General features: G+C 39.0%; 1 protein-coding gene across 7 annotated transcripts in view; it reads left to right on the top strand.

Annotated features, from left to right (window-relative positions):
* DIP2A (DIP2 acetate--CoA ligase A) overlaps positions 1-14,329 on the top strand; it is a 100,930-nt gene that overhangs the window by 29,683 nt on the left and 56,918 nt on the right. For 4 of the 7 annotated variants that reach the window (XM_085228004.1, XM_085228002.1, XM_085228003.1 and 1 more), the window contains 3 exons: positions 4,163-4,465; positions 4,568-4,687; positions 9,970-10,089. In XM_085228004.1, coding sequence (XP_085084130.1) covers positions 4,163-4,465; positions 4,568-4,687; positions 9,970-10,089 — 543 coding nt within the window. Of the gene's footprint in view, positions 1-4,162; positions 4,466-4,567; positions 4,688-8,482; positions 8,752-9,969; positions 10,090-14,329 lie in introns of those variants that run through there. The other 3 variants (XM_085228005.1, XM_085228006.1, XM_085228008.1) reach the window with 2 other exon arrangements.

Below are 14,329 nucleotides of genomic sequence, written 5' to 3'. Positions count from 1 at the left end.
GTAGGAAACATTTGTGATCAAATTTCCTAATATGTTGTTTTGGGTGTATGAATATGGAAATTGTGCTGTTAGGTTGACCTTTTTTTTAGTAAATTTTCATGAAAAAAAATAAAATTCATCTCACCATCAGTGTAGCTGTATCTGTCTAGGTACAGCAAACATTTTGAGCTTTCTGCTAGCAGAGGAAATGAAATGTTGCTAATTCAACTCAGTGAAAAACTGGGAGAAGTCCTCAAGCAGGTGGCTCTTGAGCAGTCTGAACCACAGTAGTCAGGTCCGAGCAATTCATCTTTTCCCATGGTCCATTTGGTGATTAGTGGATAGTTACCCCCTAGGGTGGCAAAGGCTACCTACATTGGGTAGGGTCTGAGAGGTTGGCCTAGAGCTGTTTCCCACTCTTGTTTTGTTTTCAGCCTTGTACACCTTTTCCTTTCTTTCAGTGCATTGAGCCTGTATGTCATCTCTTGTTCCTTTCTTATTTGTAGAGCCAATTCAACAGCTGCAAAAAGATTTAATAATGTTCAAAGAGCCTGGAGTTTACACTTCAGCTTCCTCTTCCCTTGTCCTCTCAGCAAAGCTCTCTAATGTGATCTGCCATATTCTGCAGACAGAAGCATGATATACAACTGGACAGTGATGTGCTGAAAGCCAAAATGAGTGATTTGTTGCGATACTATTTTAACTGCTTTGATTTACTTTTCAATTGATCTTTACAACTTGAAAAATAATACTTTTGAAATGTTCAACTATTTCAAACTATTTCCAACAGTGCAACCTTTCAGATTACATGGTCTCAAATTTATTGCAGCAAAATATGCAGCTCATTTTTCTTAAGGTGAAATTTGTATGCATACGATTCACAGATGTTTTTCCTTTCAAACCTGAGTCTTCTCTCTTCAATGCAACATAAATGTCTATTTTTCTGATGTGTGCATGCAGGCCGTAGTAGTTATGGGGCTAAAGAGGAAAGGCTTGTTTATAGCTGTACTTGTATACATACAAAATAGTTAAGAAAGCACTTACTTTTAGCATTAGTAAATTACCAATCTAATAAAATCGATATGATTGCTGGAGTTCAATAATTGTTTAGACAATACTCTCAGACATACAGTTTAATTTTCAGATAGCCTTGTGAGGAGCCAGGAGTTGGACTCTAATCCTTATGGATCCCTTCCAACTCTGAATGCTCTATGATTCTATGAACAATAAGCACAGAAGCTGTTCCATCAGAGCCGTCTATGGGTTGATGTTTATGGCTGCCTTGGGTAGTCTGTCCTGAACAGTGGGCTTCAGGTGGCTGGACCTGAGCAGAGGTTTGGACAAGATGACATTCAGTGGTCTCTTCTAATCCCAGTTTTCTATGGCACTGCGAAGACAAGTGTGCTCCAGCAATAATTATGGAAATATTACTTTGGCATTTTAAAAATGTATGTATTTCAGAACATGACTTCAGAACATCAGAGGAAGTGGGGAAAGTAAAAGCTGATTCAAGTTGCTATTCAATACTTTGTGACTGCAGATTCATGTGAGATCATTTCTGCATTGTGCTGAGAATCTATTCAAACAAGAAAAGCAGTGCTTTGCCCTGGAGAGCTTGCAAACTCATACTGTGTACCCTGAATGAGTGCTATTGTTTTATAACTTGTTTTTGAAATTTTTATCTCTGCGTATCTGATCCAGGTGTGCTTAGCTAGGCATCTTCTCCAGCACTGCTAGCCAAGTGTCCTAGTACGAGAGACTGTGCAGTGCTGTTAATGTAAAATAATTTTTGCTTGTACAAAATCACTAGAAATGTCATTAGTAGCTTTGACTCTTGAATGTTAGTGGATGGACAAATACAGTTCTGATTCAAATAATAACTCTAATTCAGATTTTCAAGTTGATTGGACCAAGTGTTCACCTAGATGCCTCTTTAAGATGACTTTTCATTTTTGGTGGTTTTAGCTAAGTTAAAAATTGCTCAACTATAGTAATAGTGGATTGTGTTTCATCAATGTGTACTTCTTAGAATGTTACATTTGTAAAGATCTTCAGTGTAATCAGGGGGAGGTGGCCTAATTATCCAGCTGCTTTTGCTGAAGACTAAGGTAGTGATTTGCATAGAAACAGAATAAATTAAGAAGTTCACCAAACTTGTGAAGCAGGATTTTTCTGGCATGTGATTGTGTAGTCTGATAGTTAGATGCGGCATCTTACTGTTTTTACCAAAATGCTGTTTTTCACAGCTCGTTCTTTGAAAAGGAGAACAAACCCCAGATTTAAGCTGAGGAAAAACAGACCTGATTTCCAACAGTGCCACTAATTTTGCACATCATAATTTAAAGGTAACTTCTGAGGTTTTTTGGTCATTTAGTCACAGTTCAACTGCTCTAATGCTGATCTATGAGGATCTGCCCTGTAACTGTTGGAGAAAAAGGAGATTCAGGTTTTGAAGTTTGTAAGCCTTTGTAAACTTTCTCGTGCTTATTTTAGATACCTTCTCACCCTCACTCCTCCATCACCACTGCTGGCACAGCCAAATAGCAGAGCTCAAGTTGCACATAGCTCAGGAGCATTGTATGGATTGTTTTTCATCTGTTGATTGGTTATTCCAGTTAGCTCATCTTTCTGTCTGGAGCCTCCTGGTTTACCTAGTACTGAAGCCTTGTGCCAGATGGGACAATGTCATTGACCACAGATTGTGCTGGGCAGCTTTACTGGGCATGGCAAATTGTAGAGTGGCACAGGGTCTTGGTTGTAGCCTGAGGGGTCCTGACTCCAAGATTCTTGTTTACACATATACCCCTTACACTGTTGTAGAGGCCTAAAACTTTGTTGATTGTATTGGTTCTTTGGTGTCTGTGGAGAGAGACATGTATGGAGGAGCTGTAGTACTGTGAGAGAGTCAGGAGTTGAGAGTGTGTTGTGACCTTCTTCCTCCACTAACAGTTAGTAATGCTCTTCTGGGGACAAAAAAAAATAGCAAAAAAAAACACATTTTTTCCCCTTTATTGCCTCCTTCACCCCACAAGAATTTTTAGATCAACCACAACTGAGCTGATGCTTTGCACGTTGTTGGGTAGGGCCCTCGCTCGTATATTCGCTGGGTTTTTTTTTTTTTTTTTTTTTTTGGAATTGTTGTTATAGGGAGAAATCCAGCTTAGCTTGTTCCTCCCTGTAGCCTTTTCCACTGCCTTGGTTATCATATTACTCCTTTGTGTCTGTGTTTGAGGAGGTGACTTGCTTGAATCTTTTTCATGAAATACAAAGTTATTTGCTGTTTGTAAATCAACAAATCTTGGTGGATTCTTCACTCGTGGCTATGTAAAACTTCTGTTTGCATGAAATGCAAAATGCATTTCTCAAGCATTTTAACCACTTTTCAAATGTTGGATACATTGAATCAGTTCAGTTTGTAGATTAAATTGGCTTTTCTTTTGAACACAAAATTTCTGCCAAAATGCTTGAGGGAGCATTAGCTCTTTAAACTTTTTCATTCTTTAAAATGAATGAAATGCCATGTCCTTGCTCTGCTCTACATTCAGCTGTTCTCCTTTGGGAACACTTGGGTTTAGGTCTCACTGTGCCTCTTGGGCCCCTCACACACTCAGATCAACATCATTACGTCTGATGAAGCTCGCTGAGTGAAACACAGTGCTTGCTGATACTGATGTTTCGGCCTACCTATGTTTCTGTACCTGTGAAGGCACATAGTTTTGTTATTAAAAGGACATGTAAGTTTATCTAATTATTAAACTTGGGCTTGTGCTATCTCATAAAATAATTTAATAAGCTAACATGTTCACTGCAGAAGAAATATCCAGAAGAATGCTCCTGCGGTGCTGACAAATGTTGTAATTTTCAACAGTTCAGAAAGCTCAACAAAGTGTAAAAAACTTGCAATATGTTTGTGATACATATATTTCATTAGTGTTTCTGCTATTCAGTCCATATGGGGGCAATGCACAAGTAATAAGCAGTGTTCAAAATGACACTTAGACTATGGCAGGCCCAAGTTATGGCAAATCATGTCATGCATTTTGATATTTTGTCTAAACACAGTCGTGTGAAGGGTGAAAAATACACAGCCATGCTTTTCATTTGATAAGGGAATTTGAGAACAGGTTTCAAGATTGCTGAAAACATCATCCGTTTTTTGATACATTTTTTATTCCATTTTCAGACAACATAAATACATTGCCTGCGAATTTTCACATGGAATGTGTAAGGTTGCAATCAGGTATTCACCTCAAGGAAAAGACTGATCAAGTCTCCTTACTACTCTTCTGCAAGATCTATCTTACCGGAGAAAAATATCCGTCGCTTCACAATCACACCTTATTCATGGCATTGCTTTTTGGCATTACATACATTTGTGAACAACTGTGTTCAGAGGCAAAGCACAGGAAGAGTAACATTTCATTAAAAATCTCCAATGAATGCCTTGAGACGGCTCTGAGAATTGCAGCTACTGCCACTGAACCAGGCTAGTGTGTTACTTTTACAGAAACAAATATCCTACTAGTTCTGTGGGTTTTGTTGCCCTCATTTTTTGAAAATTTGTATTGAAATAAAACTCTTCTTTCAGGTGTGGATCCATCCCTGCAAACAGAGAACAGAGTCCCAGGCACCTCACAAGCTACAGCTGTTGTGTCTAAACAGCAGAAATCGCATTCCACGAACTCGAGGGATGAGCGCTTCCGATCTGGTAGGTAAAAGATGAGCAGCTAAAACATGGGGTGTCTGAACTGAAAAGAATTACCAGCACAGTAATATGTATAGTTAATGAGGAAGTTGGGAGTATTTTGGAAGAAGGGGAGAGCTGATGAATATTTTTCGAGGAGCTTTTTGTAAGGGGAAGAAATTGTAGCCGTGCTTTGTGATTTCTTTATTACTGTGAATTTACCCCATGCTTAACAATTTTCTCGTTTGCTGATCTGGTTTTCAGTCTCTAGAGCAGTTATTTAAAAATTTAGAAGACTATAGCATGTGGGCTCTGCTTTTTTCATTGTTTTGTTGTTGTTGTTGTTGTTGTTGTTGTTGTTGTTGTTGTTTGTTTGACTAGGCTGCTTCTTAAAGGAAGGTTATAGGATCATCATATTTACTGCAGCTCACTTTCAAGTATTTCCTGGTTTAAAACAAGTGCACAAAAAAAGGAAATGTCACAATGGATATTCTACATTAATTTTAAATGGACTCCACTCTGACTAACCTGTATTGCAAACTTCTGTAAAAATATTGTCATCATCATCACATCCTGTACCCATTGTTGCTTTTCAGGTGGTCAAAATACAGTTTCCCTGTGAAATCCCTTGTCACAATAGTGAGAAAAAGGAGGCGTTTTAAAGCTCTTCTCTGATAAATATATTTGAACTCATAACTAACTTTTCATTTTGCTTGTCATGGTCGTTATGCACCTTAGCATTGGTTATAGACAGTGCAAGTAATGTGTATCCTTAATATGCTGCTATTCTTGGAATCACCTTGCTTTGTAATTACTGGTTACATAGTATATCAGATCATATGTACATTTTTGGCATTTAAAAAAACTTGTGTTGGAAATGGAGTTGATGTATTTGCTTGGATTCTTTATGAATAATCGAAGGATGAATGAGACACCTTAAATATTCTGAGAATAAGAATTCCTGGGAAAGATTTGTGGGGTATTTCTATGAAGTATGACTGAGGCAGTTGGATTTATCCAGCTGGAGCAGAGAACGCTTCAGGGAGACCTTATTGAGACCTTCCTGGACTTAAAGAGAGCTTAAAATTATGAAGAGTGATTTTGCATGTGGTCTGACAATAACAGGACAAGGGGAAACCATTTTCAACTGAAAGACAGGAGATGAGATGTTAGGAAGAAATTCTTCACTCAGAGGGCAGTGAGGTACTGGCACTGCTGCCCAGAGCTGTGGGTGCCCCATCCCTGGAGGTGCTCAAAGCCAAGCTGGATGGGGCCCTGGGCAGCCTGAGCTTATGGGGGCAGCCAGTCCATAGCAGGGAGGCAGGAACTGGATGGGCTTTTAGGTTCCTTCTAATCTATGCCATTCTGTGAATCTGTCATCTTGTTTATGTTCTTTATACGTGGGATGTAGCAATAACCATGTATCAAATATGCTGGTGGTATCTTTTTATCTGTCTTTATAGGTCTCTTTCAGTCCAAGTTGTTCCATAATTCTACACTGATCACTTTTAAAGTAATGCCTCCTATTTATTTTCATGGAAACTACATACGATACAAAGAGCACAGTAGCACTATTTGATAGAGCAAATTCTCAGCTATGAAATGCTATTTTTCATCATAGTCACTGCCATTAGGTATTCATTACTGTCAGTGATGATAAGAGCTTGCATGCTGTCTTGTAAAAATCTTTACCAGCAGAGATGACTGTTGGCACAGCAGAAATGCAGCATCCACTCCAAACTGTGCTCACATCCTCTGTAAATGTTCAGGAAGTGTGGATGAACACTATCAACAGGTACAATTTTTTCCATGATGGCAAGCTGCTCCTCTGCTGCCATTTGTCACATGGCAACAAAATGTAACAGAATATGATCTGAAAGTTCGACCTTTACTGCCACACCACCACCATCTGCTTCTGACATCGTGGGCCGACATCATAAAACAGGAGTTATTACTTTCCGAGCAACCCTCATATTCACATTGTTGGCTGTAAAAGGAAGGTCCTGAATTTCAGAGAAGATTACATAATATCAAAGTTAATGAAAGGAGATATTTGACTAATGCAAAAATTAGTCATGCATGTTTACATCTGCATTTTAATATACCTTCAATGTAATTTCACTGCTGAATATATACTAATAAAGTAGATTTAGTGACTGAATTACAGCCATGATGAACAAGTTTGTTCCAGGCGTTGTGAACAAGTAGTTTCCAGGTAAATGACAAGGTAAGTCATGAACCTGATAGAAAGAAACTAATTAGGTTGATTGTGTTAAACTAACAGAAATGAAATTTGCAAGGAGAGCGCAATTATAAATAGAGAATACTTGGGAACTATTAGCCAAGAGAGCTGGGAGGATCCATAAAGATATGTTGTATGCACTGCTACTTTTCTTATCTTACAGCTTCAAGCATCTTACTTAGTTTGTGCTGAAGATACTTTAAAGCAAACAGAAAGCAAGCAAACAGCCCTGATATATTGCTGGTATTGTTTGGGGGAAAATTTAGTGTAGGACTCTTTAGCCTTTCAATGCAGGATGTAGTAGTAGTGGGTGGTTATTAAACAAGTTCAGCTAGATAATTGCTTATTAATAAATGTGGCTTTTAAATATTAGTCTATCAGTGCTAATTATCAGTGCTGCTTCTTTTCCTAGAATTAATATTTCTATGGTATTATTGATTTAAATCTATTTAAAGTGACTTTCAGTAGCTCTGAAAAACTGCTCTCAGTCTCACTGGTCTAGAGTGAAAGCAATATTTTTGCTTTCTATTAACAATTTTTTTCTGAATGATCATTAAGTGTTCAGGCAATCCTGTTAATGGGCAGCTATTTGAGATGAAGCCTGATGGGTGGCTTTTAGATTTTTTTTTTTTGCACTTATGGCCAATGAAAAGTCCCATCACTGTTCCTTGTTCCTCTAAAATTTTTGCCTAGGATGATCTTTTCACTTTGAAGTTTAAAACTAAAGCAGAAAAAGTTCATGTAACATACGTCATTGAATTTCTTTTTCCCTTTTGTGATATATGGCAGGGCTTAATATGCTCAGGTGATATCCAAACCAAATAGTGAATTTGCTTGGTTGGCTTGATTTAATTTATGTTTAGCTTATGCCTATCCAAACAAATGTAAGTAGAGATGCCAGGAAACCAGATTGTTTTCACTTTTTCCTCTAACTTTTAACCAAAGAAATTGTTTCAGGTTTATTGAAGTATTGGTTGTCTTTTTTATTTGAACGAAGCGATAAACTAAAAGAAAAATGCAAGGATTTCTCAAGTATTTGTGCTCTGACTCTAAGAGATATTGAATCATCTAGTTGATTCTAATCTTCGAATGCTTTACATCACTGCTGATGCTGTTTTCCGTGGCTAATCCTGCTGTGAGATTTATGGAGTATGAATAGAAATGTTGACAACACATCTCAGAAAACACAAGCTACTGCTTAAATAGCTTCACTCTATTCCCCCAAATATTTTGGCATAAAGAGTCACTGTTGTGCTTCACAAAGTAGTTTCAGTTTATCATAGAGGTTTTAAATGTGCTGAAAGTACTTTCTGCAAAAAGTTGTTGTCCACCACCAGCAGCAACCTGAAATATTACCTTTAAATTTTACTCTGTTGACATATGTTAAAGCTGCTTGTGTTTCACAACATTTAGGCAGTAGTTTGGTCGCTACTGCTTCTTCTATCAGTTGTATGCCTTATTTGTTCTTTGGACTTCTGAGGGGAATATCTTATTTCTTTATTCCCTTCCAGCCTTCTCTTTACATCTGTCTTTCCTTTCTTTGCATCTTAATAGTTTTTCTATGTCTTTGCAAGATTAACTGGTGAGAGTGGAACAAGATCTCTTTTTGTACCAGTTATAAAAATCTGCTGCAAACAGTTTTTTTGTGGTTTTCCAGAGTTGTCTTCCATTTAAATTAACAATAATCTTTGTCACCCACAGATTTTATCTCCAAGCAGTAAATATTAACTGAAAATTTCCATCAGTGAAATGCTGTTAATAAATAATGTCAGCAATAAATTATGTAAGTGTTCCCTGAACAGCACTTAACATTTCAGAGTTCAATGATGACAGAGTGATAGACAAGGTGAGAAGCACAGAGACTTTGCAGACATTTTTACAGGCTGACACTCCTCAATGCCATGTACCCCACAATTCAGAGGACATTTTAACCCAGTGTTTTGCTGTTATTGCTGGTTTTCCTCCTATGAGGATGTGCAGTTTCTATGAAGACTCCTGTTCCTTCTCTTCGGACTCTTTGCTGCCTGGTTTTGGCCTTTATAGCATCTGAAGACGCTTTCCCAGCAACTCTGCTTTTCCTTTCCACTATTTCACTTTTTCCAGGTAACTGTTCTTCAGCCTGTAACAGCTAGCCCTGTACTGCTATGCTCTTTTGAGTGTCCCGCTGCAGTACACAACCTGCACTGAATGTACGACGTACTGAACAGGCTACAAGATGTCTGCTCCAGCTGATGAGAAATTGTTTGGTGTGCAGGTGTGACACCTTTGTGGCAGTCATAGAATATTGTGTTTTCTTGTTGTGTAAGAGAGCTTGATCCCCCACCAGTCACACTTGTTACTTCCCATGTTAAGAAAGCATTTCAGTAGTGAAATGCAAAAGTCCAGTAGCAAAATGCAACAACAACAAAAAACCCATAAAGAACATCTGGTGGAAGTTTTTAAAGAGAAAACCAATACCAACAACAAGTGTATGGGTCACAGCAGTGAGTTTATTGCTGCTTGCAGAAGTGTCTAATGATCAGTCAAAACAATAATCAGCTTGCAGAGATGCACAGGGTCAATTGGCTGGTACAACATCTCCAGTCTGTACACATATTAACTGGTCAAAAATTAATCTTGGTACTCTCTGAATGTCATAGCGCAATTAAGGTACTTAAGGTATTCTTTTTCTTTTTTTGTCAGTCCTTGTCAGAGAGATGCAGCCATTTCTAGAGGCAGACAGTACAGATTCTTTAAACGGCTGCTATTTGGAGAACTAAGATTAGTAGCAAAACTGGTTGACGCACTTGTAGCAGCTTCAGAGTGCAAAACCACATTACTGGAATTTGACTTTGGACCTTTCTGCTCTCTATTCTGCTCAGTCTCTCATTGAGGCTGAGAATCTGTTCCAGAAGTCAGCTAAGCCATTGGACTTAGTATAGGACAAAAGCAATAAGAGCCCTCATGTGCAGTTCAGATTTTGTATTTGAGCTGTTAAAGGTGGCGTTTGTGCTTTCTGTGTTTTTTAGAAAGAAATTGTGATTGAATTTAATTTCCTAACCTTTTTTGTTTGTTTTCTATATAGATGTCCACACTGAAGCAGTGCAGGCAGCTCTTGCGAAATACAAAGAGAGAAAAATGCCTATGCCTTCAAAGAGACGGTCTGTTCTTGTGCACTCTTCTGTAGAAACATACACACCTCCAGGTATCTATTGAGTTGACGTATGTAAATCTTTCCAGGTACACTTGTTAGAAAAACAATAAAGAGCAAATGGTTTGTTCTGCCAAAATGTAAGTATATTGCAGTGAACTTCTTCCATATTCACAGCTGCATTTCCTAATAATCTGGTGTTATTGTAATTGTTTATTTAGGCTTTCTACAAGATTTTTAGTGTTTCTAGAAATACTGTAGCTACTAAAGGTACACTTGAAAGCTACAATAGGGTGAGCAGTTGCCCTTTGTGCATGAAGTACATTCTTCTACTGTATGTCCCATTTGGAAAGTGAGAATCTTGGCAATCCTGCCAGAATCTGGATATGTTACTTTGGGTTGTATAAGATTCTTAAAGACTCTTAAAGAGTCAAAAAATATGCCAGAGTTATGTTACTGCATTAGCTTGCTGAATGCTTGTCAGGTGGTTTCAGCTGTGAGTAATTTAAAATGTTAAAATGCTGTCATTGCATAGTTTAGATAGATATGCTGTCATAGATAGTTTAGATCAGGATGTTTCCTTAATTTTTTTTTAGTAAATAAATAATCTTTCTATCAGCTCACAATGAATTTTCTAGAGGTGAAGAAAATCTTTCTCCAGATACGTCTTGCTATCTGGTGTATGGGGGCCAGTATTGTATTCAACAACAAGGCATTTCTCTTAGCTCTGAAGTTGTGAATGATGTGCTCTTACCCTTCCTAATGTGGCTGTGGAGTAGAAGCACACTGACCTCTAGTGCCCTTCTCCATCAATTTTCTTTCTTATTCCTGTAAAAGAGCAGATATACTATGTTGCTCATTTGCTTCCTGGGCTATGTTTCTTCCTTCTATTCACACCTTTTAAAGGAAATTCCATTTTTCTTTCCTAGTTATACAATTTTATATTTTCTTGTGTGGGTTCTTTGATCATTTCATTAGTTAAAAGTATTTGCCTTCTCTAGTTCTAAATCTGCACTTCCAGAATCTTTACATTTTTCATCTAAGATATCACTGTGTTTTCTTGTTAGATCATTCTTTTACTATGCATATACTCGAAAGCCCATAAGGGCAACTAGTGCAGCAGGGTGGCTGTCATGCTTTTGAGTTTCTTTGTGTACAGGTCATGTATAAACAAAGAAACTGTTATGAATTGCATGAAACGTAAATGTTGGAGAAAATTCAGTTATATTTCAAGACCATCTGTATATTGAATCTTCAAAGAGAGGCCCTAAATTTTATGTTACTAGCTTTTCAAAGCAGTATTTCTTTTCACTGTCCAAAATAAGTTCTGATGTAACAATCAGTGATGCATTTTATACAGTATCACTGTCCTTGTCTCATTCCTGTAGTTTGCCAAGTCACTGTACATTTGGAATTAGGTATGTCATGACAAGAAAAGAACATGCTGTTATTCTGCATAAGACTCAGTAATAAAAAATAGCTGGCTTCCAGAAGCTCCACTGGGATGGATAAAGGAGTAGGAGGACAGCTAGGTTTTCCTGCCTCCTTTGGCATTTAAAACTAGAAAAAATTGCCTGATGTTTTTTTGAGAGATCTAGGCATCTTTCTCTTTTGGCTACTTTCAGGACAGGTTGGGAACAGCTCTGACAGTGTCCCTGCAGCCACTGCTGTACATGCTCCATCAGGGGTCTGCATGCTGCATCAAAGGAGGAAAGTCTTAGGGTCTTGAGGGACCCTAGGAAAAAAATCATGATATCTTCCTTCTATATAAGTTAAAAATTCAAAAGAAAGGGGTCACCCTTTCCAGGCTCTTCCAGGGCTGTCCCTGGAGAGCCTGAGCCCTGCTGTCCACATGTGAGACCCATCAAGACTGGTAAGCACTTCAAGCACCTTCTGGGCTTGGGAAGGCAGATGCTCCCAGGGGAGCATGGGGCAAGTTAGGAGATGCAGGGGAAAGGCGTTTTAGGATTGCACGGTATTTAGGTGATGAACTGAAGTAGAGAAACAGATTTTTTTTTTGAGAAATAAGTATAGGGAAAATAGAGGGGTAAGGGTATATAAAAGGCCAATTATATAAAGGGTATGCTTGTCTGGCATGCCACGCACCTGACTGGTGTTTCTAACGCTTTTCCTAGGTGAAAGGACTCCTTATTTGATGTGTAGGGAGAGACTGAGGTCCACCAGTTGGAGTTGAACCATAGATTTAGGGTCTGTGTGCCTATAGAGAGAAGTGTGAGTGGACTGAAGTGCCAGCAATACGTAGAACAGCAGGTCACTGAGGCTCATATGTCCATGGTGCGAGCAGCAGGAGTGAGTGGAACCTGAGTACCACCATCTGGATACCAGTGACCAGAGGGACTGCACTGAAGGAAACCAAGTGCTAGCCTCTGATGTAGTACTTTCATTAGAGGCCTGCGTCAGCCAGAGATAAAAGCAGAATGAAGCCAGTGGTGCTGCCTGTGTGTATTTGCATTGGTTATTTGTGTGATTGGTAGTGTTTGTACACACGTGGGCTATCACATGTTCTGTGTGTGTGCTATGCTTGAGCCTCAGCTCTGCTTGAAGTTGGGGCATGGAGCTTGAGGCATCCTTGCCTCTCATAGGTGGGCAGATTCAGCACTACATGTTTTTCCTTAACAGAAAACATTTAAACTGCTACAGTCACATCAAATAAATTCCAGCCTTCTCATTGACAAGTATGATTTACAGAATTCAGATAACTTGTGAAGTATCCTGCTGAGGAATGCAGTTGAATTTATCAGTTACAAGAAATTAGACTACCGATTATTTCTTCTTAGAGAGAGGGTTAAAAAATGCTATCAAACAGGAGATGCTAGAGTATCATCTTCTAACACACCTGCCCAAATGGTTAGCACTAAAGTCAAAAATACTGAGGTTGGGCTTTAGTAGGATACAGAAGAACCCTAACTAATTTATACTAAAAGAAGAGTTATAATAAAAGAAGATTCTCTCTGGAATCTGTTGTGCAGCTTCTAAGAGAAGGTTATGGAGACACATTTAAATTACTGGACCACTAGATGACTTTCTAAATCATGAAAGATCAGATTCCAGATACTTTGAGAAATTGCTTCACCTGCATCAATTCATCAAATGAGGCTCATTAAAAGGCAATAATAATTGTCTTATTTTAAAATCACAGTATCCAGTCATAGGCTGGAAAAGACCTTCAAGGTCATCAAGTCAGTCTGATCTTCCACATCCCTCAGTGCCACATCTACACATCTCTTAACTGTCTCCAGGTATGGGGATTCCACCACTTCCCTGGGCAGCCAATTTCAAATACCTGTCTGCCCTCTGTGAGGAGTTTCTTCCCGATGGCCAATTCAAGCCTCTCCTGCTGCAACTTGAGACCATTTTTTTCCATTCTCTCACTTTTCACCTGAGAAAAGAGACTGACACCCTCCTTCCTGCAATTTCCTTTTAGGTAGTTGTGAAGAGCAATGAGGTCTCTTCTCAGCCCCCCTTTTCTCTGTACTAAACAACCCCGGTTCCCTCAGCTGCTCCTCATAAGTCTTGTTTTCTAGACCCAACACTGAACACAGTGTTTCAGATGCATTCTCACTAGTGCTGTGTACAAGGGGATGGTCACTTCCCTAGTGGCTGGCCACACTATTCCAGATACAAGCGGAGGTACTGTTGGTCTTCTTAGCCACCTGGTTGCTCTGCTGACTCATGTTCTGCTGACTGTCGATCAGCACCCCACGATCCTTTTCTGCTTGGCAGCTTTCCAGCAACCCTTCACATGCACTTGGCATTGTTATGATACAGATGCAGCGCCCAGTACTTACCCTGGTTAAATGTGTTGCAGCTGAACTTGGTCCATTGATTTAGCCTACCCAGATCCCTCTGCAGAGACCTCCTTCTCTAACAGATAAGCTGTCCCTCCTAGCTTGGTACTGGCCACAAACTTACTGAAGGTGCACTTGATCCCCTCCCTCATCAAGATAAAAATGTAAACAAAACTGGCCCCAGTATTGAGCCCTGGGAAATGCTGTAAATGGCTGAACACCAGCTGGATTGAACTCCATTCACTGGAGCTGCTTGAGCTTGGCCATTCAGCCAATTCCTTACCTGTGAACTGTACCCCTGTCCTAGTCATGAGCAGCCAGTTTCTCCAGGAGAATACTGTGGGAAATAGCATCACACAATTTATTTGCAGAGTTGACTCAACAAGAAAAATTTGAAATTGCAAAGAACCGGAGTAGCTTTGAAGCATCTAACTTTACTGTCAGGTACTAGTAACAAAGATTGTTACTCTGGCAAGGAATTTATG

This window comes from Meleagris gallopavo, chromosome 7, assembly GCF_905368555.1.
Source record: "Meleagris gallopavo chromosome 7, MGAL_WU_HG_1.1, whole genome shotgun sequence".
Taxonomy (NCBI): domain Eukaryota; kingdom Metazoa; phylum Chordata; class Aves; order Galliformes; family Phasianidae; genus Meleagris; species Meleagris gallopavo.
The sequence above is the reverse complement of the archived record's forward strand: the minus strand, read 5'-3'. Positions and strand labels throughout refer to the sequence as shown.